This window comes from Salvelinus alpinus, chromosome 13 (assembly GCF_045679555.1).
Source record: "Salvelinus alpinus chromosome 13, SLU_Salpinus.1, whole genome shotgun sequence".
In the NCBI taxonomy this organism is placed as follows: Eukaryota; Metazoa; Chordata; class Actinopteri; order Salmoniformes; family Salmonidae; genus Salvelinus; species Salvelinus alpinus.
In genome coordinates, this window is record NC_092098.1 from 51,556,050 (window position 1) to 51,583,641 (window position 27,592).

General features: G+C 45.1%; 1 protein-coding gene across 5 annotated transcripts in view; it reads left to right on the forward strand.

Annotated features, from left to right (window-relative positions):
* LOC139537886 (la-related protein 1-like) overlaps window positions 1-27,592 on the forward strand; it is a 53,440-nt gene that overhangs the window by 20,506 nt on the left and 5,342 nt on the right. The window contains exons 4-18 of one of the 5 annotated variants that reach the window (XM_071339758.1): window positions 485-541; window positions 3,583-3,733; window positions 6,124-6,258; window positions 8,858-9,010; window positions 9,913-10,075; window positions 10,994-11,138; window positions 11,567-11,744; window positions 13,079-13,263; window positions 14,041-14,469; window positions 15,847-15,970; window positions 17,760-17,965; window positions 18,756-18,862; window positions 19,093-19,250; window positions 19,763-19,907; window positions 27,350-27,459. In XM_071339758.1, coding sequence (XP_071195859.1) covers window positions 485-541; window positions 3,583-3,733; window positions 6,124-6,258; window positions 8,858-9,010; window positions 9,913-10,075; window positions 10,994-11,138; window positions 11,567-11,744; window positions 13,079-13,263; window positions 14,041-14,469; window positions 15,847-15,970; window positions 17,760-17,965; window positions 18,756-18,862; window positions 19,093-19,250; window positions 19,763-19,907; window positions 27,350-27,459 — 2,446 coding nt within the window. Of the gene's footprint in view, window positions 1-484; window positions 566-3,582; window positions 3,734-6,123; window positions 6,259-8,857; window positions 9,011-9,912; window positions 10,076-10,993; window positions 11,139-11,566; window positions 11,745-13,078; window positions 13,264-14,040; window positions 14,470-15,846; window positions 15,971-17,759; window positions 17,966-18,755; window positions 18,863-19,092; window positions 19,251-19,762; window positions 19,908-27,349; window positions 27,460-27,592 lie in introns of all 5 variants that reach the window. The other 4 variants (XM_071339755.1, XM_071339756.1, XM_071339757.1 and 1 more) reach the window with 4 other exon arrangements.

The following is a 27,592-nucleotide window of genomic DNA, read 5'->3' on the forward strand; positions in this document are numbered from 1 at the left end:
CTCAGTGGTTAGGTTTGTGTTGGGTGGAGGGCCCGACTGTAGATGCCACACCTCAACTATCACAACCCTCCCCAGACACAAAACCTTTATTCTCCATTCTGTGGCGTTTTGTAAAGTCTTTTAGAATCATGCCTGTAAAATGAGAATATTTTCTGTAGAATTCTGCCCATAGAATTTTCTGTAGAATTCTGTCAGCAAATTTCTATAGAATGAATCAGCATTCTTTAGTTTTAGAGGACATCTCATAAGCAGTCACATAACAATGATGAATTACATACAATTTTCAAAACACACTCCAGTTACATGGCATTGAAACACAGGCATATACATCATCATCATCTTATCATTGTCTCTGTGTGTGTGTTGTTGAAATGGCATTTAAAAAAATATATATATATTTCTTTTCATCCAGGACGCAATCCTGTAATTGTGATTTGCGCCCTTATCCTAAAAATACCTTCCCTTCTGTCCCCCCTGTGCTCAGATTGAAGTTGTGACTGGGATTGTGTCATGCCCCATGCCTGTCAGGCAGGTCAGAGAGGTGAGCTCCCCACGGAGATCCCCAGTAAGTTCACCCTTCACATGGACCTGAAAGCCGCCTGGTCTAGGAGCCTCCACGGCCTCCTTGGCTTCCGTAGAACCCGAATGACCTGAAACAAAGGATACTCCGTAGGAGTATAGTGGTTGTGACGTTAACCAATCAAAAAGCTTGCTGGGGAATTTATAATAATAATAATTGGGGAGACGGTTGCACGCACCCTGATTTTTTTTAAGCCAACTCCTGGGTTGAACAGAACTATGGAGACCCAGCATGAAAATGGTTTAGTCCAACCGTAGACGTAATGTGGGTCTGTGCAACCAGTAGTTTGTGGATGCCCAGAAGGAGTATGATGGTGGAACGGCTTGCTGGTGGGGTGAACATAGCCATTGGAAAGCTTGATGAGTGGTATTGATTTAACTTCCAATCGCACACAAGGAATCAGTATTTCATCAGAAATTGGGTATCAGGTTTGCGGTGGCCACAGGAAATTAGCATTATAGTAGGTATTCAGTGCTCAGTGGACGTTAACTTCCCATTTTAGGCTATTGGTTTTCCGTTAGTTGCTCATTCATACTTGGCAATGTTAACAGCTATTCCGGTTCCTGTTCAAAAACAGAAAAGTGTACAGTATTTCTATTTGAATGTGATTTACAAAGGTTTGTATAGAAAGTGAGTTATCTATTCCAGTGCTTTGTTAGGGGGGGTCTTTGCTCACCAAGTGACTTTTTTTTTGTTGTTGTGTGGATTACTTTCATTTTTTGCGACATGAAGAAGAAAAATGGAGAGAGAGAGAGAAAAAACAACTACGTTTTGAAATGCGTGTAGTACAAGTGTGAAAAAACGACTAGGCCTTGTCTTGCCAAACTAACCTTTTAACTGGATGCTTTGCATGGGGCTTCCTATGCAAAGTGCCCTGATTAAAAGTTATTTAACTTAGTGAGTGAGCTCAAACATCCAAGTGAACTAAACTTGCATTTTAATTTGACTAAGTCTCAAATGGACACGCTGCATGACTAATTGAGCAGAGGTGATTAAACACAGGATCTGCAACTGTCTCTAGGCAGCTCTCTGGCCATGTTAAGACTTGGCAGTTAATGCTGTTTTTCTATTCTGATCATGGAATTTCTGATCTTGGAATTCCGAACACATCGTGTGTCTCTACACTTAGGTTTAAATGTGTCTGACATAGCCACATAGTGGATTCCCTTTTTCCCTGCACTGTTTTCAAATGCCAGTATGCATACTGCAAATGGTGGAATAGGCTAAATATGGTGACACAACTTGATGCCAGTAGCTAACCTCTGTAGCAACGTTAAAGGGATTGCAAACAGGTTACCGTAACTGTAGCCAAACCCCCAAAAAAATATTCTAAATATTAGCTTGCTGGCTAGCAAAACATGTTCCTCACACGCTAGGAACGTATTTCTTCAACATTTATAATGAAAATGAGCATGTCGCATGAATGAAATCTAAAAATGTATTAATTAAAACAAATTGGACTGAGACTGGACCGTTCAGGATAATCCACCGCAGTCTTATGAATGTCTAACCCTGGGGTAATTTCATTTTTCAGCTGGACAATTAAATTTATTAATTAAATTTATTCCAAAGACACGCCAGAATAGCTTCCAATAGGCGTTGAGGTTTCCTGAGTGGTCCAGTCTCAATCTTGACTTAAATTTGCTTGAAAATCTGAGACAAGGTTTGAATGTGTTCTGACCTGCCAGACTCTGTTTTTATTTTATTTTATATAACTTAAAGTTCAAATAAGCTAAACCATAGTCTGTCACATCACATAGCGATCGACGACGGCTGACCGAACATCATCGCTCGACTGATGACCGCAGTCAGCCTGCAGGCGTCCGGCCCACCACAAGCGTGTGATGAGCCAAGTCATCATCCCAGGCCAAACCCTGACCTAACCCGGCGCTGCCCTTTGGGACTCCCAGTCACAGCCAGTTATGACACAGTCTGGGATCGAACCCGGGTCTGTAGTGACACCTCAAGCCTTAGACACTGCGCCACTTTGGAGGCCCTATAGTAATACATTTTATTGTAATACCGCCCAACCCTACTCACTAATCTTAACCCCCGGGACAGGTTGTGTCCCAGAACAAGGAGGAATAGAAAGGTATGTCTTTGTCAAATTGTTACCCTGTTAGAGCTGGCCCGGTCAACTGTAAAGTTTGGTGGAGAAGGAATAATGGTCTGGGGCTGTTTTTAATGGTTCCCGGTCAACTGTAAACGTCTAGGAGCAACAACGGCTCAGCCGCGAAGTGGTAGGCAGAGTCCAGGAGAACACTACCTAACCCCAATGCACAGTGCCAACTGTAAAGTTTGGTGGAGAAGGAATAATGGTCTGGGGCTGTTTTTTGTGGTTCGGGCTAGGGCCCCTTAGTTCCAGTGAAGGGAAATCGTAAATGACTAAAACCATATTTTAATGTATGTAGAAAATATATTGGAGCAATATTTTTTCTTCTTCTGAGATCATCTTTGAGAACTAACAATCATCAAAATAAAAAAACGAGACAGTCAGAATCTAAAATGTCATGTCATTCGGCACCGTATTGATTGTGTTTATAAGCTTGAGTCGCTCAGATGGCATAAGAACACGGCGTAAGGCAAAATGTGTAGAATTTCAGGATATTAGCTTTATAGCAGCGGACGGCCTTTAGCACTGCGCCATTGCCCACACCTACACACAAACGCCGCTACTCCTGGAGGAAACGCTAACGTCAAAATGTAATATTTGTTGACAAATATTCTGTGTTCGTGTTTTTCACTAAATCATTGGAATGAACGGTTTCGTGTGGTTTCTCCTCAGTGTACTGTAGGTGACCGGTGACCTTTAACCTTAATGTTAGTCTCAAATGGCTCCTTATTGCCTATTCATTGCGTTACTTTTGACCAGGGACCAAATTGAGAATAAGGTGCCATTTGGAATACACACTTAAGTGATGCTCCTAAACCTGGTTGTTGGGAAGAAAAGAAAAAAAAAACCCTGCTGGAAACATTGTACCTTGTGTTAACCTACTCCCCAGGCCCCCAAGAAGCTCGTGGTTAAGAAAGAGTGGAAAGAGAAACGTGACACCAACGAAGAGAGCAAGGAGAACCAGAAGGCCAAGTCGGACGACTCTGGAGAGGAGAAGAACGGAGACGAGGACTCTCAGAAGAATGGACAGAAGAAAAAAGGTGGGTGATTTTTATTTTATTTTTTACTAAGGGTTGACCTCTTACTCTTTTTAACTAAACTACAGAGTGTATGGAAAGTGCATTTTCACATATGTAGACACCGGAGATGGTGAATATGAGGTTAAAAAGTGGTGTAATTTCCCTTTAAAAAAAAATTGTTTTTACAGAGCTCAGGGAAACAGAACCCTGTGCGGTAGGACATCCGACCTAAGGGCTTTTACACAGAACAAATGTTTGTCTGACACACAAACTATAACAAATAGCCAATCATTGTGTTAACATCAATGACGTCGTGACTTGATTAACAGTATTCGGGAAAAGCTGTCTTTTGTTTTTAATTTACACTCATGCTGTAGGCCTAAACAATGTAGGAATATCCATTCCCACTTGAGGAAAATTAATCATGTTTACTAAATGTTTTGCATGGTGCAGGCCCCAGTCTGGCTTTGTAGTGACTACTACTCCGAGTCTAACCCTCACGGAGTAGGAGGCGATGCAGGCAGGGAGATGTTTTGGCAGTAATAAAGGGTTGAAATTCCACTGGTCTGCCAGCCAGCGAGTGTTTTCTGACCTTCGGAATGAGGTTTTTCCTCACTGACTAGAGCGAGAGAGGGAGAGCGAGAGACTTGCCTCTTTCTGGCTCTGCAATGCTCTTATTCCCCCTTCCCTTTCACCCCGGGCACCCTGTCTTTAAAAGAGTCCCCTCGGGCAAACGGTTCAGGTCTATCACAACCAAACCCTCCTGTCACCCGAACAGTGTTGCCTCCCCCCCCCTGTGGCCCTCACCAACTGCCCACCTGGTCCACGTTTACCTTCCTACTTGGACTATGCACCCTGCACTTTCATCCTGCAACTGCACTCCGCACTGCCTTAGATCTCTGCCACTGACAGACTCTCGTGTGTGTGTGTGCCTCTTTCTGGCTCTGCAATGCTCTTTTTCTCTCTCTCGATCTCCCTCCCTTTATCCATCCCTCCCTTTATATAAATGCAACATGTAAAGTCTTGGTTTTTAATGAGCTGAAATAAAATTACCGAGAATTTTTCCAAATGCACTAAAAAATATATTTCTCTCAAATTGTGCACAAATTTGTTTACATCCCTGTTAGTGAACAGTTCTTTCTTGCCAAGATAATCCATCCACCAGACAGTTGTGGCATGCCAAGAAGCGGATTAAACGGCATGATCATTACACAGGTGCACCTTGTGCTGGGGCCAATAAGGCTACTCTAAAATGTGCAGTTTTGTCACACAACACAATGCCACAGATGTCTCAAGTTTTGAGGGAGTGTGGAATTGGTATGCTGACTGCAGGAATGTCCACCAGAGCTGTTGCCAGAGAATTAAATGTTCATTTTCTCTTCCATAAGACTCCTCTAATGTCGTTTTAGAGAATTTGGCAGTACGTCCAACCGGCCTCACAACCACAGACCACGTGTATCCACGCCAGCCCAGGACCTGCAACCATCCTGCTTCTTAACATGCGGGAGATATATGGTTGTTCCTGTGACTGTAGTCATTTGGCTGACCAAAAATGTCATCCAAAATTCCAAAATGAGTATCACAGCCCTAATCTCTACACATAGTTGTAATTTATAGTGCAGTCTGTACTGTTTATAGCTTCAGTGTTCATAGTGCGGTCTCTAGTGTTTACCTTCAGTGTTCATAGTGCAGTCTAGTGTTTATAGCTTCAGTGTTGATAGTGTACATACTATATGTGGATATATTGTATTTTTTTTGCGTATTGTCTCTAACTCTGCAGCACCGTTTCACTGAGTGAAATTCGTGTTCATGCAAATGTATTTGGAGAAATAAATATGATTGGTTATTCTCTCACCGACGCCTTCAGCAGACAGGGCCACGTCACTCTTACTCTCCCAGAGTGCACTGTCAAGAGTGACGTGGCCCTGTGCCTATCTGCTGACGGTGTAGGTGAGAATCACTTCTGTTCAACGTGCTCGCTCTAGTCTCCTGCCCTCGAGCACACTCCACTAACAGAGCACTGACACCGCCAACTGGCCAGAAAGGGTACTACACCTCTGGCTGAATAAAAACTGTTCCAGCAATTACAAAACGGATTTGTGCAGAAGACGGAGTAAAACGTGAGGTATTTATTTTAGATGTCAGTGTTTTTATCAGATTTCTCAATAGGGTTTACAGTTCTAGCTGTGAAATCTTATAGGACCTAATAGGCCTACCAGGAGAAGTTACAGAGCGCTTGTTGAGTGCTGCTCTGTCATTTCCCCTGCAACATCAACTAGTTTCCTACTATCCCGGGCCGCCTGCATCTCACACTTGGTCGGACACTAATCAAAACTATTGGTGTTGTGTAAATGTGACAGACAGGCGCCGTTCTAACGTGTGTGTGTGTGTGTGTGTGTGTGTGTGTGTAGGGAACAAGCACAAGTGGGTGCCGCTGATGATGGAGGTGAAGTCAGAGGGGCCCAGAGAGCGCTCTGCATCCAGGAACAACACCCGTCAGAACGAGGTTCCCAGGATGCCCCCCAACAACAGGAACGACCTCCGAGGTGACTGACATCACCCAGCAACAGCCTGACCCCATATGTCTGCCTGGTTGGGTACCATATGGCACCCTATTCCCTATATAGTGCACTACTATAGCACCCTATTCCCTATATAGTGCACTACTTTTGACCAGGTTCAGTATTCCCTTCAGAAAATATTCACACCCCTTTACTTTTTCTACATTGTGTTGTTACAGCCTGAATTTAATATAGATTAAATTAATATTTTTTTGGGGGGGGGGCTCCCCCCCCCATTGATCTAAACACAATACCCCAAGTGGAATTGTTTTTAGACATACATTTTTACAAATGAACTACAAATGAAAAGCTGACATGGTGTTAGTCCATAAGTGTTTAACCCTTTTGTTACGGCGAGCCTAAATCAGTTCAGGAGTACAAAATGTGCTTAACAAGTCACACAATAAGTTACATAGACTCATTCTGGTTGCAATATGTGGATAATGTGATTTTTTTTGATTTACTACCTCATCTCTGTTACCCCACTCATACAATTATCTGTAAGGTCTCTCAGTCGAGCAGTGAATTTCAAAGGAAACCGTTCAGGGATTTCACTGAGGCCAATGGTGACTTTAAAATGGCTGTGATAGGAGAGAACTTGACCTTGTTGTGGTCCGGTCCCAGCTAAATAAAGGTTAAATAAATGTAAAAATATACACACACAGACAGACTCACAGCTGTAATCGTTGCCAAAGGTGATTCTAACATGTATTGACTCAGGGGGTTATCTAATCCAAATTGTTTTTATGTAGTTGTATTTAATTCTTTTTTTATGTTGACCTTAGTGTTTTGTTTAGATTGCTGTAAAAAAACACACACTTAACTCTATTTTGTTCTCACTTTGTAACACAACAAAATGTGAAGTCAAGGGGTGTGAATACTTCTTGAAGGCACTGTAGTGCATTGAATCTGACTGGGCCAATGGGGGATGGATAGGTGCAGTGATGATTTTAGCATATAAATCTTGATGGGGCAAAAGAAAATACAACATTTGGGGTGCATGCCAGCAAAGCCACAACACAACACTAAACAATACATTAATTGCACTATAACGGTGACAAACGGTGCCCACAAACTGTTAGGGCCTACATAAAGCTGTCCCAACAGCAGAGCTTTCTTTTCAGCAACATGGAGTGAATCCTTACCTCTGCTACACCTGGTTATCAGCGGAGCCATGTCTGGCAGCGAAACAGTTAATTCAGCCTCATTTACTGCCTTTAAAAAAAATAAAACAAGTTGATATGGCGGACTTGTTTAAACAAATGTAGTTTCTGCTGACAATCTACACCTGCATTGCTTGCTGTTTGGGGTTTTAGGCTGGGTTTCTGTACAGCACTTCGAGATATTAGCTGATGTACGAAGGGCTATATATAAAAAAATATTTAAAAAATAAATAAATAATGTACAAACTATGGAATAATGGGACGGTGAGCGGATAAGAGACAATCTGTAATTTCGATTAAGACGTTAATGAGCAAGCTAGGATGGACGTAACGTTCGTCAATATAACTATTTGTATAGCACTTTTTAAATGTACAGAGACAGAATTCATAACATGGGCCATTCTTAGTGTTCTCCCTGTACGAGTCAGAACCGTAGGATAACTGAAGGGGGCATATAAACACACAATGAAAGTGATTACAATATTTGATGATTACATTTCTCTAAAACAGGTTATCGGCTATATGTGCACCACCAAGCCAGATCAATAGCCAAAATTAATAGGTGAAAGTCCACATTAAGTACACAATAATGAGAAAATATTTTTTTAAAGGGTGTACCCTTTAATTAATCTGGTACCTAGCAAGGGACCATTGTGTTGTTTGTGGTGTTTCTGTACTGCACGTTCTGGTTTGTTTTTATATGGCCCTGTATCTTAGTCCTTTATCTTACCTTAGAAGTGTTTACTTCAAGCGGACTAGCATCTAGAGTTGCCATGTCCCATGAATTGAATGTCCAAATTAAATTTTTACACAAAATAAGTTTTGCAGCGACACAATCCAAAAGGTATGCCACAGCTAACAATTTATTATTTTGACTGTTCACAATACACAAATGATAATTTTGATTCCCGTGATTCGATTCACCATGTTTGAACCGAACCCCAACTACTATAATGGCGAAGCAAATAATTTGATTTGTAAATTCATATAAATTAATATATATGTATATATTTATTTTAACTTTAAAAACATTTTTTTTAAGTGAGACATCCGTTTATACAGTAATTTAACATTTGTATGGTCAATGCTATATGTAAAATGTAATAATTTGACTCTGCGGGAACAAGGCTTAGTTTATCTTTATAAAGTGGTCAACATTTTACATTTTAATTTAGTTTATTTTTGTGTGTTTTGTTAACTTAAAATGACACAACGATTAGGTTCCAGTTCAACGTTTTACTAAACCGTATGTCCACAGTACATGGTTGCCATAGCACTCAGGTCAGGTCCATCTCCAGTGACACTCCCGCGCAGGCGTACTAACAACAGACTGATGGCACCGTAATAACAGAAATATATAGGGATACTTTAAAATAAACTTAACAGTTTTACATGGTTTTTATATATATTTTTTTTCTCAGACTGGCACAGCGGGAAGTACGAGCGTGAATGTCGTGAGGACCATGATGAGGTGTCCAGCGTGAAGAGTGAGGGTGCTCCCTTCCGTGCCGGGTTCCGGGGGCGTGGTCGTGGCAGAGGCAGGGGCCGGGGACGAGGCAGAGGAGGTAGCAGAGGTAAGCTCTCTGTGTAAATGAACAGATATGGTATCGCGTTGGATGAGAGCCACGCTCTCAGTGATTGAAGAACAGCAATGTCCTAATAGCATTTTATTGAGAGTAGTGTGTAGAAAGTAACACAGTACACTAGCAAAGATTTAAAACTCCATTTCAGGTCTGTTTTTAGTACTGAAGTCTTAAAATACATAATTATTTTCATTTGTGTGGTTCCAAGGCTCTCTCTCTCGCGCTCTCTCTCTCTCTCTCTGTGTGGCTGTGCTCATGGCTTTGCCTTTGTCCGATGTAACCCTGATCTGGCCCCACTAAGGATACAGTAAAAACTATTTCATAACAACCGGAGTGTGGTAGTACTAGGCGAGCCCTGTGATCCCTCAGTGCCACGGGTGGAGGCAGGGAGCCTGGGCCTGCTGGTTCTAGCTACCAGTCTCTCCCCTCTGGCTTCGCCACAGGAAAACACTGCCCCCCCCCCCTTTCGTTTGAGGGGAAAGTGGGAGGAACAAGGGAAGTAGAGCAAAGTTAACACACTCCTTCCACCTGACCCACCCACTGTCATTATGAAACCTGCCGTTCTTCTCCTTCTTACTAGGCCGAGATCCCCCTGTTTGGAGTTTTATCCCCCCCCCCCCCCCCCCCCCTCCCACAGGAACACACCGTTTCAGCAATCTAAGAATGTTTTCCTGACAGGAAGCCATATTTAAATTCTCTCTCTCTTTGCTGATCTTTAGACGAATATTTACTCTCTAGCTCTGTCAGCTTGCTCTGATTTTTAGAGTGTATTCGCACGCCTTCCTAGGCTCAACAGCTGTGCTGCAAATGTGTCTCTGCTGTAGCTTTGTTTATTTTAGTAGGTATGTGACAGCCGCCCAGTAATGGTTGACTACTGCCTTGTCTCCTGCCAGGTCACTATGACTACCATTACGGCTACAAGGCCTACGACGGGAAGGACGGCGCCTACGGCCAGAAGTTTGGCGCTCCAGTGACCTACTACTATGACAACATGAGCAGCAACGACCTGTACTCCGTAGACCAGGACCTGCTCAAGGACTACATCAAGAGGCAGATGTGAGTACTGCCGTTGGTTACTATGCTTTAGAACTACTGCCGTTGGTTACTACGGTTACTACGCTTTAGAACTACTGCCGTTGGTTACTGCGCTTTAGAACTACTGCCGTTGGTTACTACGGTTACTACGCTTTAGAACTACTGCCGTTGGTTACTGCGCTTTAGAACTACTGCCGTTGGTTACTACGGTTACTATGCTTTAGAACTACTGCCGTTGGTTACTACGGTTACTACGCTTTAGAACTACTGCCGTTGGTTACTGCGCTTTAGAACTACTGCCGTTGGTTACTACGGTTACTATGCTTTAGAACTACTGCCGTTGGTTACGGCGCTTTAGAACTACCGCCGTTGGTTACGGCGCTTTAGAACTACCGCCGTTGGTTACGGCGCTTTAGAACTACTGCCGTTGGTTACGGCGCTTTAGAACTACTGCCGTTGGTTACGGCGCTTTAGAACTACTGCCGTTGGTTACGGCGCTTTAGAACTACTGCCGTTGGTCATTGTTATTTTCAGGGTTGAAATAATGTAAATAACCTATGCTGTTTTAGCAGACACTTTCAACCAAAAGGATTGGCATTCATGCGTGTATACTTTGTCATATGGGTGGCCCAAGAATATAACATGGAATCTGAATTTAGGTGTACATAGGCGGCCTATAATTTCCATGATCAAATTCCATCTTCAATACAACGGATTGTAGTTGAAATTCCAGTTATTTTCAGTCCAAAACGAAGCTGAGAACATAGCCAAATATTTAGTCTCAACACTTTCCCCATTGTATCATTGTACTCCCTGACGAGGGCTTTGCCAACAACAAAAACATTCTTCAGATTTTGTTCTATTGAGCATGTCTTCATAATAAAGGCATTGTGATTCTAGGAAGACTGATTTTGTTGACTTCCTGCATTTTCTCCGTAGTGAGTATTACTTCAGCCTTGACAACCTGGAGCGGGACTTCTTCCTGCGTAGGAAGATGGATCAGGAAGGCTTCCTGTCTCTTGGCCTGGTCGCTAGCTTCCACAGGGTGCAGGCCCTCACCACCGACGTCAACCTCATCATAGAGGTACGTACGTTCCCCTTCTTAGCTGTTTCTAGCAAGATGGCGGATGGCTCTAGAAATAAATACGTTTCTCTACCTTCAGAACTCATCAGTTTTTAGAATTTGTAGATAATTCAAGGCTTTTTCATCGAGTTTTGACTTCTCAACAAAAAAACACTGCAGTAGTTTCTTTCCCTCTTAAGTTTTTAGAAGTGTTTGAATGTAATGCAGGAATGTGGTTCCAACTTGCCAGGCACTGAGAATAATCTAGATCAGGGATGTCGAACATTCAGGCAGGGTGCCTGATTCGGTCAGCAAAGGGGTCCAATCCTGCCCTTGTGTGGTTTTTGTAAAAAAATAAAAACACACAAAACACACATGCGTATACGATAGATGGGTAGATACTATTTCATTGTGTTTCATACCCTGAACACTCTTAAATCTACCCCTAGTCTTTAAAGGGTAGCAAAGAGGTGGAGATTATTGAAATGAAGATCCGCCGAAAGGTGGAACCCGAGAAGTGGCCTCTACCGGGTCTTTCCATGGGACCGGACCACAACCAAGTCGATCTGACCCAGCTCATCCACTGCCCAGAGTTCGTGCCCCGGCAGACGCCCGCTGAGCAGACAGGTAATAGCAGCTACACCCCTCCAACTGTAGAACAGATACCCATCCGTTCTGTTTGACTATCCCGTTTAGCTACTCAAAACGGGTATATTGATCCATCCAGTCAGCCACATGCACTTTAACAGACTGTGTATTTAGAATCCTATCGAACAGACCTGTGTATGTATGTACCTGTCTGTCTGTCCATGTATTCACTATGAAAACAGACGGTTGTACACTTGGCCATACAGAGTTGCTATATAAGCAGATGGCTATACTCAGCTGTCTAGCCAGCCACAGTCACCGTATACTTGCTAGTGTCTCACTATCCACTTATAGCATTACAACACCCTGGTGAAGGCTAAACGCCTCACATGTTGGCTCAGTTTTGGGCCCAGCCTAGACACCTGAGTTTGTTTTATTATTATTATTTTTTAAGGGTGGGGGTATACAGTGTGATACTGTGAGGTGGACTCATTCTGATTCAGTCAAGGGCTCTCTTGCTGTGTCAAGTAGACCCTGATTAGGCACAGCTGATTTAGTCCATTGGGTTGCTTATCTGGTGAGCTCACTCACCTGTCTCTCCACCTTGTACATCTGTAGGCTTGTCTAGTGACCGTCGTGTCTGTCTGTCCACCTTGCACATCTGTAGGCTTGTGTAGACTAGGGATCACCTGTCTGTCCACATGGTACATCCTGTAGGCTCGTCTAGACTAGGGATCACCTGTCTGTCCACATGGTACATCCTGTAGGCTTGTCTAGACTAGGGATCACCTGTCTGTCCACATGGTACATCCTGTAGGCTTGTCTAGACTAGGGATCACCTGTCTGTCCACATGGTACATCCTGTAGGCTTGTCTAGACTAGGGATCACCTGTCTGTCCACATGGTACATCCTGTAGGCTTGTCTAGACTAGGGATCACCTGTCTGTCCACATGGTACATCCTGTAGGCTTGTCTAGACTAGGGATCACCTGTCTGTCCACATGGTACATCCTGTAGGCTTGTCTAGACTAGGGATCACCTGTCTGTCCACATGGTACATCCTGTAGGCTTGTCTAGACTAGGGATCACCTGTCTGTCCACATGGTACATCCTGTAGGCTTGTCTAGACTAGGGATCACCTGTCTGTCCACATGGTACATCCTGTAGGCTTGTCTAGACTAGGGATCACCTGTCTGTCCACATGGTACATCCTGTAGGCTTGTCTAGACTAGGGATCACCTGTCTGTCCACATGGTACATCCTGTAGGCTTGTCTAGACTAGGGATCACCTGTCTGTCCACATGGTACATCCTGTAGGCTCGTCTAGACTAGGTATCACCTCTAGTCAATCTAATCGACATAATCTGCTCCAGGGTCTCCCCGGTCCTCCACGCCCGCCAGGGGCTCGACCAGGGCCTCCAAGCAGCCCAAGGTGGAGCAGGACGTGTCCAACCTGAAGAGCATGTCCAAGGGCCTGTCGGCAAGTCTCCCCGACCTGGACTCTGAGTCCTGGATCGAGGTGAAAAAGAGGCCCAGGCCCTCCCCGGCCCGACCCAAGGTGAGGAGAGGGACGGAAGGAGGATTCTAACCTCACAATACGATATTATCGCCATACTTGGGTGCCGATATGATTATATATTGCAATTCTCACAATTCTATGTGTGTTTGCGATTTCAACACTGATTTTATTGCGATTTGATGTTCCAAACATATTGCTCACCATGTGTCTGCTGCAGAGGGACGAGAGTCATGAGAAAATTAGTTTTGATCAGTCAATTAAATAGAAGTGCTGAAAAACAGAGTTGTCTCCCTATTTAAAAATATATAAAAAAACAAGATGGAGGACAAGCTATGAAGGAAAAATACTGGAGTTTTGGTGCAGGTAAAGCTAACTAGCGCAAAAAAATAATATTGCGAAATTGTCAAAACGATATGACAGAATGTGTGATATTCCTAATGTAGTCTACATTTATTCCACCCCCCATTCGCTTATATGGATATCAGGGCAATGTTGCATCGTCATGCTTGCAACAAAACCCAATCCTTGCAACATGATGCTTGCTACAAAACCCAATGGTTATAAAGGCTTCCTTCAAGACACCTACAACCAATTCCATGATCTAATATCAGCATCCCAAATGGCACCCTATTCCCTATTTAGTGCACTACTTTGGACCAGATCCCTAGTCAAAAGTAGTGCACTACATAGGGAATAGGGTGCCATTTGGGGGTATGTCCATACCTCTACATTGCCCTCTCTCCACTTGTCTCCCTCTCCCCCTTTGTCATCCATCCATACCTCCCTCCCTCCTCCCTGGGCGTTAACTGATGGTAGACCCCCTCGTTGCAGCAGAAGGAAGAGGCTGTCTCCCCGGTGCCTCAGCCAGGACCCAGCCCGATCCCCTCGGCCTCCCCAGCCCAGGCCTCAGCCACGGGAGCCAAGGAGGAGCAGGACGAGCCCGAGGAGCTGGACTTCATGTTTGACGAGGAGATGGAGCAGATAGATGGTCGCAGGAACACCTTCACCGACTGGTCCGACGACGACTCGGACTGCGAGATCGCCGACAACGACGTTAACAAAATCCTCATCGTGACTCAGACGCCGCCCTACCTACGCAAGCATCCGGGTGGCGACCGCACAGGCCACCACACGTCACGCTCTAAGCTGACCAACGAGCTGGTGAAGGTGATCAACGACGGCCTGTACTACTACGAAGCGGATCTTTGGGATGACAACTACGAACCCGAGTACGCCACCATCAAGGTCAGTCCCTTTCACGTCGACTCCGTAGTCGGGTATCAAGCACTCTTAACTAGAATAGATAGTCATGAAAGAAAGGAAAGTCGAGTTAAACCCACAGGGATTAGTATTTGTTTGTTTTCAATTCGTTTTTACGAGTGTTGCCGATGGGAATGTGGTGAATAGCAGAATTCTTTCCCTAACTAACTATTTAGGGAATAGCCTAGCCAATTCCATATCTCTAGTTAAATTAGGCATGTTACCAAGCTTCCACCAGGCCCAGAAACTATTTCTACAATAATAAACGATAACAAACAAACTGTTATGAACATCGTTTGTGTACCACTGATATATAACTTAAGTGGGCTATTCTGAAAAGTTCCAGGTGTCTATTCTGGCTGCAGTGTGGACGTTTCTGTCCAAGGCCTTATCACACGCGTGGTGTCTGTTTCTGGATGTGGCGGGCCACAGGATGGTCGTATTTTGAATGTGTGTTTGTTGTCCCTGCTCTCATTGTGACAGGGCTCTTTGTGTCGTTCACGTGCCCCCCCCCCCCCCCCAATCCAGTGGTGTGTGGAAAAAGAGTTCCCTTGTTTATAAATAAACCCTAACTAGGCTGCCTCCGCTTAGCTAAGGGCTTTGTAAAGTGGGTTACAGGGGGGGAAATATGGCTCTTCAAATGTCTTCAGAGGTAACTTCGCTAGACTTCGCGATGGCTGGGGCTGGAAATGTAAGTGTTGTTTCAAAATGGCACCCGTTTCCTCATTTTGGTGTGCTGCTTTTGACCAGAGTCCTATGGGCCCTGGTCAAAGCAGTGCTCTATATAGGAACTATCTTGCCATTTAGGACGCAGTGTAGAATTACAGTTTAGTCGTTGTTGTTTTTGCTATTTTTATACCAGTTTTGTCTTAGAGGAAAGTTGATGATTCTGTTGTGTTTTGGAGATCGTTACCGTTGACATTCAGACCAGTTTGAAATGGACTGGGATGAAATGGCAGTTAGATTGAAGGCTGTAATGTAGCCTTGTAGTTTCTTGGTCACCATGCCCTCTTGGCGTGTGTGTCCAACCATCACCAAACCATTAGAAGGTACATTAGGCTACATAGATCATTGCTGATGACAGGCCATTAACTATTTCCTCCGGCTTTTATTGTTTTGGCTCTTGAGAAAAACAACAAAATGTTTTGGACATGAAATGAGGCATGGTCAAATGTTTGGCTTTTTGAATGATCATCGCCTGGACACATAACTGCTAGTCCTGGACTAAAAAGCACTTTCAATGGAGAATCTCACATTTCTATTCTAGGACTGGGCTTAAATCTACCTTTCTGGGGAAACAAACCAGCCCATTTAAGTTTGACCACTGTCTCACTGAGGCTCTCTGCCATGTTGTCTCTGCAGCAAGAGGTGGAGAACTTCAAGAAGGTTCACCTGATCAGCCGAGAGGAGTTTGACTGTCTGACCCCAGAGCCCCCTGTCGACCCCAACCAGGAAGTACCCCCGGGACCCCCCAAGCCCCAGCAGAGTGAGTACCACGGACTACACACACACACACACACACACACACACACACACACACACACACACACACACACACACACACACACACACACACACACACACACACACACACACACACACGGCAGACACAGACTACACACACACACACACACACACACACACGGCAGACACAGACTATACAAACACACACACACACACACACACACACACACACACGGCAGACACAGACTACACACACACACACACACACACGGCAGACACAGACTACACACACACACACACACACACACACACACACACACACACACACACACACACACACACACACACACACACGAGGCAGACACAGACTAGACACACACACACACACACACACACACACACACACGAGGCAGACACAGACTACACACACACACACACACACACACACACGAGGCAGACACAGACTAGACACACACACACACACACACACACACACACACACACACACACACACACAGAGACACACACACACACACACGAGGCAGACACAGACTACACACACACACACACACACACAGACACACACACACACACACGAGGCAGACACAGACTACACACACACACACACACACACACACACACACACACACACACACACGGCAGACACAGACTACACACACACACACACACACACACGGCAGACACAGACTACACACACACACACACACACACACACACGGCAGACACAGACTACACACACACACACACACACACACGGCAGACACAGACTATACAAACACACACACACACACACACACACACGGCAGACACAGACTACACACACACACACACACACACACGGCAGACACAGACTACACACACACACACACACACACACACACGAGGCAGACACAGACTAGACACACACACACACACACACACACACACACACACACGAGGCAGACACAGACTACACACCACACACACACACACACACACACACACACACACACACACACACACACACACACACACACACACGAGGCAGACACAGACTAGACACACACACACACACACACACACACACACACACACACACACGAGGCAGACACAGACTACACACACACACACAGACACACACACACACACACGAGGCACACACACACACACACACACACGAGGCAGACACAGACTACACACACACGAGGCAGACACAGACTACACACACACACACACACACACACGAGGCAGACACAGACTACACACACACACACACACACGAGGCAGACACAGACTACACACACACACACACACACACACACGAGGCAGACACAGACTACACACACACACACACACACACACACACACACACACACACACACACACGAGGCAGACACGGACTACACACACACACACACACACACACACGAGGCAGACACACACACGCACACGAGGCAGACACGGACCACACACACACACACACACACACAAACTGGGCAGACACGGATGGGCGCGTGCGCACAGACAAGACGCAGACCTCTCAATAAAACGGGTTACACAGTTGTGGCCTATCCAGTGCCAAGCTCAACCACTCAACTGAACCAACAGGAAATGACACCATAGAGCAGAATAATGAGTTGGAAGTGGTTCTATGGCTTTTGCAACACACACTGAAAAGCTTGGAAACTATAGCAATACCTCCACATAAGATACCTGTCTTACTCATGTGCATATCCTTTATATAGCTGTGGTACTAAAATGACCCATAACTGTATTCCAGATATCACTCATGACTCTCTCGCATCTCTCAGTTCCTGTAGACGCCTTGGCGAACAAACTGTTCGGTGCCCCTGAGCCTTCCACAATAGCACGCTCCCTCCCGACTACTGTGCCTGACTCACCCAACTACCGCAGTGCCCGGACACCCCGCACGCCTCGCACCCCGCATCGGAAGGACCCCCCCATGACGCCCCGCTTCTACCCTGTGGTGAAGGAGAGCCGGCCTGTCGACGCCATGGTAACAAATAAGAGTTTCTGCCATTTAGCTTCAACTCATGTTGATCTCCTAGGGAACAGCCTGTTAGATCTCCCAGGGAACAGCCTGTTAGATCTCCCAGGGAGCAGCCTGTTAGATCTCCCAGGGAGCAGCCTGTTAGATCTCCCAGGGAACCGCCTGTTAGATCTCCCAGGGAACCACCTGTTAGATCTCCCAGGGAACCGCCTGTTAGATCTCCCAGGGAACCGCCTGTTAGATCTCCCAGGGAGCCGCCTGTTAGATCTCCCAGCGAACAGCCTGTTAGATCTCCCAGGGAGTAGTGCCATGAAAAGTATTTGCCCCTTTTCAAATTTTTGCAACTTTTGCATATTTTTGATACAGAATGTTATCAGATCTACAACCAAAAGCTAATATTAAATAAAGGAAACCTGAGTGAACAAATAACACAACAATTACATATTTCAGAAACAAAGTTATGTAACACACAATTCCCCCGTGTGGAAAAATGAATTGCCCCCTTTCCACTCGACAGATGGTTGTGCCATGTTTAGCTGCAATGACTGCAACCAAATGCTTCCTGTAATATATTCAGAAAAGGGGGCAAATACTTTTCCGCAGCAATGTACATATAGATGCTATCAGACTTATACTGCGCATCTGTTTATACATATGATTTGTAAAGTGTCTTTCACTTCAAACTGGTGACTAGGGCTGGTTTTGGGTGTGGGCGTCTTGAATTCTGTCGTTCTCTTGGTGTAGTTAACTGTCCTCTCTCTCTCTCTCTCGATCCCTCTCCCCCTTCTCTCTCCAGACCCCCAGGAAAAGGAAGACCAGACACAGCTCTAACCCCCCCATGGAGTGCCACGTTGGCTGGGTGATGGACTCACGAGAACACCGGTCCCGCACTGCCTCCGTCAGGTGAGACAAGTCTCCTCTCCTGTGGTGGTTTGCGAACGTGTACACTTGTTTATTTGACCTACAAAAGGCTTTATCTTATGTCATAATTAGAACATTTCACCACAATAACAATTGTTGAAGTTATTGAGTGGTTTACCACTTACACATTGGTAAATCTACTTCTATGTTCATTTCAGGTTTTATTTATTGTTGATGTTTGTGTATTTAATGACTCGTCCCCTTCTCTCCAGCTCCAACGCCAGCCCCTCAGAGGGTACCCCTGCATTGGGGGGAATTGGCTGCACCCCCCAGTCGCTCCCCAAGTTCCAGCATCCCTCCCACGAACTGCTCAAGGAGAACGGCTTCACTCAACATGTTTACCACAAATACCGTCGGCGCTGCCTAAACGGTACTCATAGATACCCATATTTTTTCCCCCCTGAACACACACACACACACACACACACACACACACACACACACACACACACACACACACACACACACACACACACACACACACACACACACACACACACACACACACACACACACACACACAGAGAGAGATGGTTCAGCACTCATTACACACTTAACCAGTACAGGCGTGGCACCTTTACCATTTCATATACGGCTTCTATTGCTCACTATCTTCCATTCAGAAACGTTTGACTTTCTAGACTGTGACAAAGTCAGGTTGTCACACACATTTCACATTACACATGTGTATAAATGATGAGAAACACAGCATATAAATATAAATTGCAGTGGCTTACTTTGATACACAGGTCTACATCCCAAATAGCAACCTGTTCCCTACATAGTGCACTACTTTTTGAAAATATGGGGAATAAGTTGGCATTTAGAACACAGCACAGCCATAGTGTCTGACCTTTCACCCCTCTACTCCACCAATCACAGAGCGCAAGCGGTTGGGCATCGGCCAATCCCAGGAGATGAACACGCTGTTCCGTTTCTGGTCGTTCTTCCTAAGGGATCACTTCAACAGGAAGATGTATGAGGAGTTCAGACAGCTGGTGGTGGAGGACGGCAAGGAGGGATACAGGTAAATGTTTCCTTTCATTATTTGCTTAATACTCATCCATCTACAGATTATACATAGATATTTGATTGTATGGCGTGGCCGCGGATCCGACTTTTCCTCGACCTTTCTTCCCGACAGCGAAAGGTTTGAGAGGGTCTGCTCATGTGTGCAGTGTACTCTAGGTAGCGACACAGACGGGCAGTTTAAATAGCGATCGATTGTTCTGTTTTCACCATTTCAAACATTGACTAAGCAGGGGGGGCAGTCAGTCAAAAGTAGAAGTGGTCTTTTTCAGCAACTCAGGCTACGATATGGCAGCATAACTATATAAAGATTACAGCGTCACAAATGTACACGTGTGGTTAAAATGCAGGTTGTTTGTGTAGAACCTCCCCCTGTTTGTGCTACTGCATTATCCTTAGTTACAACAGACAGAAGGTTGATGCCTACCGGGGCGGGGGGAAAGGTTGGTCGATGCGGGGGGGGGGTAGGTTGACTTTTGGTATGTTCGTTCAAATAGCTGCAGTGTTTTTAATTCTGCCGTTCATAAATACGAGGCAGAGACATTGGCTATATCATTATGGTTCAGAAGAGGATAAGTAGAGAGAAGTGGGGGGGGGGGATTGAGCAGCAACTATGTAGAAAATGTGTGCGTAAAATAACACATGAAGGTAATGTGAATCGGATCTTCATGAGGGGGAGGGGGGGGGTGTAAATCAAGGTTACCTTGATTGTATAGTGTTTTACTTAATGGGCCAGTCACGATATATCTACATTTTAAAATAAATGTTCTCTAAATTAGCTTTGTTGCACAATTTAAAGTAAAAAGGCTTGTAAAAGTATACCTAGGCTAAATATTAACCTTCCATAACAATAACAAGACACACTAACAATTTAATTATTGTATCAAAATAGTTGAACCTGTTTTTTTTTTTGTTTTTTTGCAATGATCATTGTTCTGGCTTTCAAGTCTGTCTTTGAAAATGCACTTTTTGTTTTATAATTTTTTTATACCAGCACCTTGCCTAATGCACAACCAGTAATATTTTTTATTTAACCTTAATTTTACCTTTATTTAACTAGTTAAGTCAGTTAAGAACAAATTGTTATTGACAATGATGGCCTACCAAAAGGCAAAAGGCCTCCTGCGGGGACGGGGGCCTGGGATTAAAATATATAAATGTATACACCACCGGTCAAACGTTTTAGAACACCTACTCATTCAAGGGGTTTTCTTTTTTTGTACTATTTTCTACATTGTAGAATAACAGTGAAGACATCAAAACTATGAGATCACATATGGAATCATGTAGTAACCAAAAAAGTGTTAAACAAATGAAAATATATTTTATTTTCTTCAAAGTAGCCACCCTTTGCACGCTCTTGGCATTCTCTCAACCAGCTTTACCTGGAATGCTTTTCCAACCGTCTTGAAGGAGTTCCCAAATATGCTGTGCACTTGTTGGCTGCTTTTCCTTCACTCTGCTGTCCGACATATCCCAAACCATCTCGATTTGGTTGAGGTCGGGTGATTGTGGAGGCCAGGTCATCTGATACAGCACTCCATCACTCTCCTTATTGGTCAAATAGCCCTTACACAGCCTGTAGGTGTTTTGGGTCATTGTCCTGTTGAAAAACAAATGCTAAGCCCAAACCAGATGGAAAGGTGTATCGCTGCAGAATGCTGTGGTAGCCATGCTGGTTAAATGTGCCTTGAATTCTAAATAAATCACAGACAGTGTCACCCCCACACCATAACACCTCTTCCTCCATGCTTTACGTTGGGAAACACACATACGGAGATCATTCGTTCACCCACACCGCGTCTCACAAAGGCATGGCGGTTGGAACCAAAAATTTCACATTTGGACTCCAGACCAAAGGACAGATTTCCAGCAGTCTAATGTCCATTGTTCGTGTTTCTTGGCCCAAGCAAGTTTCTTCTTATGATTGGTGTTTTTTAGTAGTGGATTCTTTACAGCAATTCGACCATGAAGGCCTGATTTACGCAGTCTCCTGTGAACAGTTGATGTTGAGATGTCTGTGACTTGAACTCTCAAGCATTTATTTGGCCTGCAATTTCTGAGGCTGGTAACTCTAATGAACTTGTCCTCTGCAGCAGAGGTAACTCTGGGTCTTCCTTTCCTGTGGTGGTCCTCATGAGAGCCAGTTTCATCATAGCGCTTGGTTTTTTTCGACTGCACTTGAAGAAACTTTCAAAGTTCTTGACATTTTCCGTATACTGACCTTCATGTCTTAAAGTAATGATGGACTGTCATTTCTCTTCTTCTGTTCTTGCCATAATATGGACTTGGTATTTTACCAAATAGGGCTATCTTCTGTATACCACCCCTACCTTGTCACAACAAAACTGATTGGCTCAAATGCACTAAGAAGGAAATACATTCCACAAATTAACTTTTAACAAGGCACACCTGTTAATTGAAATGCATTCCAGGTGACTACCTCATGAAGCTGGTTGAGAGAATGCCAAGTGTGTGCAAAGCTGTCATCAAGGCAAAGGGTGGCTACTTTGAAGAATCTCAAATATAAAATATATTTGTTTTTTTTTAACCCTTTTTTTTTGGTTACTACATGATTCCGTATGTCTTATTTTATAGTTTTGATGTCTTCACTATTATTCTACAATGTAGTAAAAAATATAGAAAACCCCTTGAATGAGTAGGTGTTCTAAAACGTTTGACTGTGTGTAGATGGATAGTTGTGACAGAACACACCACGACAAGAGACAACACTACATAGAAACCTAAGACAACAACATAGCAAGGCAGCAACACAACATAACAACAGCATGGTAGCAACACAACATAACAACATGGTAGCATCACAACATAACAACATGGTAGCATCACAACATAACAACATGGTAGCAACACAACATAACAACAACATGGTAGCAACACAACATAACAACAACATGGTAGCAACACAACATAACAACAACATGGTAGCAACATAACAACAACATGGTAGCAACATAACAACAACATGGTAGCAACATAACAACAACATGGTAGCAACATAACAACAACATGGTAGCAACATAACAACAACATGGTAGCAACATAACAACAACATGGTAGCAACACATGACAACATGGTAGCAACACATGACAACAACATGGCAGCAACACAACATGACAACAACATGGCAGCAACACAACATGACAACAACATGGCAGCAACACAACATGACAACAACATGGCAGCAACACAACATGACAACAACATGGCAGCAACACAACATGACAACAACATGGTAGCAACACAACATGACAACATGGCAGCAACACAACATGACAACAACATGGCAGCAACACATGACAACAACATGGCAGCAACACAACATGACAACAACATGGCAGCAACACAACATGACAACAACATGGCAGCAACACAACATGACAACAACATGGCAGCAACACAACATGACAACAACATGGCAGCAACACAACATGACAACATGGCAGCAACACAACATGACGACAACATGGCAGCAACACAACATGACAACAACATGGCAGCAACACAACATGGCAGCAACACAACATGACAACAACATGGCAGCAACACATGACAACAACATGGCAGCAACACATGACAACAACATGGCAGCAACACAACATGACAACAACATGGCAGCAACACAACATGACAACAACATGGCAGCAACACAACATGACAACAACATGATACAAACATTATTGGGCACAGACAACAACAATACATCACACAAAGCAGCCACAACTGTCAGTGTCCATGATTGAGTCTTTTTTGAATGAAGAGATGGAGATTAAACTGTCCAGTTTGAGTGTTTGTTGCAGCTCGTTCCAGTCGCTAGCTGCAACGAACTGAAAAGAGGAGCGATCCAGTGGATGTGTGCGCTTCGGGGACCTTTAACGGAATGTGACTGGCAGAATCAAATCAAGTTTATTTTATATAGCCCTTCGTACATCAGCTAATATCTCGAAGTGCTGCTATGAGGGGTGGCCAGTCCTCTTCTGGCTGTGCCAGAACGGGGGGAGGATGAGGGCTGCAGTAGATATTTCAGATAGGGGGGTATAATAATAATGACCGACCTCTTCTAGGATGCAGTAGAACAAATTTAGCCCAGGTCTCATAAACACTCTCAAGCCCACGTGCTAGTGTGTAGCCAGCTGAACTTTATATTCACCAGCAGAACTGTTGAACTGTTGTGAGTACACATTCCTGTTCGTTGTTTGATCAACATGGCCTGTAAACTTTGTTTTAGATGTTTAAATCAAGTGGTCTAGATAAGGTGATGTTTATTTCTCAGAATGAGTTGCCAATTCCTTTATAACAATGCATATTATTATGCTCATTGCACATTTAGAAAAACACAAACTAGACAACTAGAAACACAACGAGTGTTTGTCTAAAATGGGGTACGTGGTATTTTCCACAATCATGTTCCTTGATGATCTCGTTTTAGTAGGGTTTACTGTGTTCTACATTTTGGGAGTTGAGACATTAAAAGGGGAGAAAGGTTAAGTTCTCGTATTTTACAGTAAAGTACTGTCTAAGCACTTTGGTGTCCATATGACGTTTTTTTTTTCTTTTCTCCCTGTTGGGCCAGTCCTCAAATGCAAATAGCTAGTTTAAATGGCTAGTTTTAAACTGCTTGTCAGAGATTAAGTTAATATTCTGTTGTGAGTGGCAAGGGGAGGGGCTTGTGGGAAGATGTACAGGAGGAGGGGCTTGGTGTCTGTGAAGTGGGAAGATGTGCAGGAGGAGGGGCTTGGTGTCTGTGAAGTGGGAAGATGTACAGGAGGAGGGGCTTGGTGTCTGTGAAGTGGGAAGATGTACAGGAGGAGGGGCTTGGTGTCTGTGAAATGGGAAGATGTACAGGAGGAGGGGCTTGGTGTCTGTGAAGTGGGAAGATGTACAGGAGGAGGGGCTTGGTGTCTGTGAAATGGGAAGATGTACAGGAGGAGGGGCTTGGTGTCTGTGAAGTGGGAAGATGTACAGGAGGAGGGGCTTGGTGTCTGTGAAGTGGGAAGATGTACAGGAGGAGGGGCTTGGTGTCTGTGAAGTGGGAAGATGTACAGGAGGAGGGGCTTGGTGTCTGTGAAGTGGGAAGATGCACAGGAGGAGGGGCTTGGTGTCTGTGAAGTGGGAAGATGCACAGGAGGAGGGGCTTGGTGTCTGTGAAGTGGGAAGATGTACAGGAGGAGGGGCTTGGTGTCTGTGAAGTGGGAAGATGCACAGGAGGAGGGGCTTGGTGTCTGAAGTGGGAAGATGTACAGGAGGAGGGGCTTGGTGTCTGTGAAGTGGGAAGATGTACAGGAGGAGGGGCTTGGTGTCTGTGAAGTGGGAAGATGTACAGGAGGAGGGGCTTGGTGTCTGTGAAGTGGGAAGATGTACAGGAGGAGGGGCTTGGTGTCTGTGAAGTGGGAAGATGTACAGGAGGAGGGGCTTGGTGTCTGTGAAGTGGGAAGATGTACAGGAGGAGGGGCTTGGTCTCTGTGAAGTGGGAAGATGCACAGGAGGAGGGGCTTGGTCTCTGTGAAGTGGGAAGATGCACAGGAGGAGGGGCTTGGTGTCTGTGAAGTGGGAAGATGTACAGGAGGAGGGGCTTGGTGTCTGTGAAGTGGGAAGATGTACAGGAGGAGGGGCTTGGTCTCTGTGAAGTGGGAAGATGTACAGGAGGAGGGGCTTGGTGTCTGTGAAGTGGGAAGATGTACAGGAGGAGGGGCTTGGTCTCTGTGAAGTGGGAAGATGCACAGGAGGAGGGGCTTGGTCTCTGTGAAGTGGGAAGATGCACAGGAGGAGGGGCTTGGTGTCTGTGAAGTGGGAAGATGCACAGGAGGAGGGGCTTGGTGTCTGTGAAGTGGGAAGATGCACAGGAGGAGGGGCTTGGTGTCTGTGAAGTGGGAAGATGCACAGGAGGAGGGGCTTGGTGTCTGTGAAGTGGGAAGATGTACAGGAGGAGGGGCTTGGTGTCTGTGAAGTGGGAAGATGCACAGGAGGAGGGGCTTGGTGTCTGTGAAGTGGGAAGATGTACAGGAGGAGGGGCTTGGTGTCTGTGAAGTGGGAAGATGTACAGGAGGAGGGGCTTGGTGTCTGTGAAGTGGGAAGATGTACAGGAGGAGGGGCTTGGTGTCTGTGAAGTGGGAAGATGCACAGGAGGAGGGGCTTGGTCTCTGTGAAGTGGGAAGATGTACAGGAGGAGGGGCTTGGTGTCTGTGAAGTGGGAAGATGTACAGGAGGAGGGGCTTGGTGTCTGTGAAGTGGGAAGATGTACAGGAGGAGGGGCTTGGTCTCTGTGAAGTGGGAAGATGTACAGGAGGAGGGGCTTGGTGTCTGTGAAGTGGGAAGATGCACAGGAGGAGGGGCTTGGTGTCTGTGAAGTGGGAAGATGCACAGGAGGAGGGGCTTGGTGTCTGTGAAGTGGGAAGATGTACAGGAGGAGGGGCTTGGTGTCTGTGAAGTGGGAAGATGTACAGGAGGAGGGGCTTGGTCTCTGTGAATTGGGAAGATGTACAGGAGGAGGGGCTTGGTGTCTGTGAAGTGGGAAGATGTACAGGAGGAGGGGCTTGGTGTCTGTGAAGTGGGAAGATGTACAGGAGGAGGGGCTTGGTCTCTGTGAAGTGGGAAGATGCACAGGAGGAGGGGCTTGGTGTCTGTGAAGTGGGAAGATGTACAGGAGGAGGGGCTTGGTGTCTGTGAAGTGGGAAGATGTACAGGAGGAGGGGCTTGGTCTCTGTGAAGTGGGAAGATGTACAGGAGGAGGGGCTTGGTGTCTGTGAAGTGGGAAGATGCACAGGAGGAGGGGCTTGGTGTCTGTGAAGTGGGAAGATGCACAGGAGGAGGGGCTTGGTCTCTGTGAAGTGGGAAGATGCACAGGAGGAGGGGCTTGGTCTCTGTGAAGTGGGAAGATGTACAGGAGGAGGGGCTTGGTGTCTGTGAAGTGGGAAGATGCACAGGAGGAGGGGCTTGGTGTCTGTGAAGTGGGAAGATGCACAGGAGGAGGGGCTTGGTCTCTGTGAAGTGGGAAGATGCACAGGAGGAGGGGCTTGGTCTCTGTGAAGTGGGAAGATGCACAGGAGATGAAACCAAAAAGACACAGAACATTATTTATTTTTAAATGTAAAAGAAACGTGATTCTTGCGACAGGCATTTGGGACATTGGTTTTAGCGTAATTAATTTGAATGAATTCTATATATCGCCCAGCCCTAGCTCTTAAAACACCTGATTCAATCAGTCTTCCATTTAGACTACTGCAATTAGTTGAATCGGACATCTTACTGCTGGGTTGGAACAAAAGCCAGAACTCATTATGGCCTTCCAGGATCTGAGTTGCCAACTACTGGTGTTAGATGGGTGTTTGTTTAGTCTGCTTGATCACCACACAAGGCAGATTTAAAAAATAAATAAATAATAATAATAATAATAATTAAATCCCTGTTGTATGTTGCAGGTACGGTCTGGAGTGTCTGTTCAGGTACTATAGCTACGGACTAGAGAGAAAATTCAGACCAGACATCTTCAAAGACTTCCAGGAGGAGACCATGAAAGACTACGAAGCTGGTGAGGGGTCGCCTAGGGAACGCCAACTGTACACATTCTCACCGCGCAGTAACTCTCCATACTATGCTTCCAAAAGGAGTGTATTTCTATGTCCCAAATGGCACCCTATTCCCCATTAAAGTGGGCATCTTTT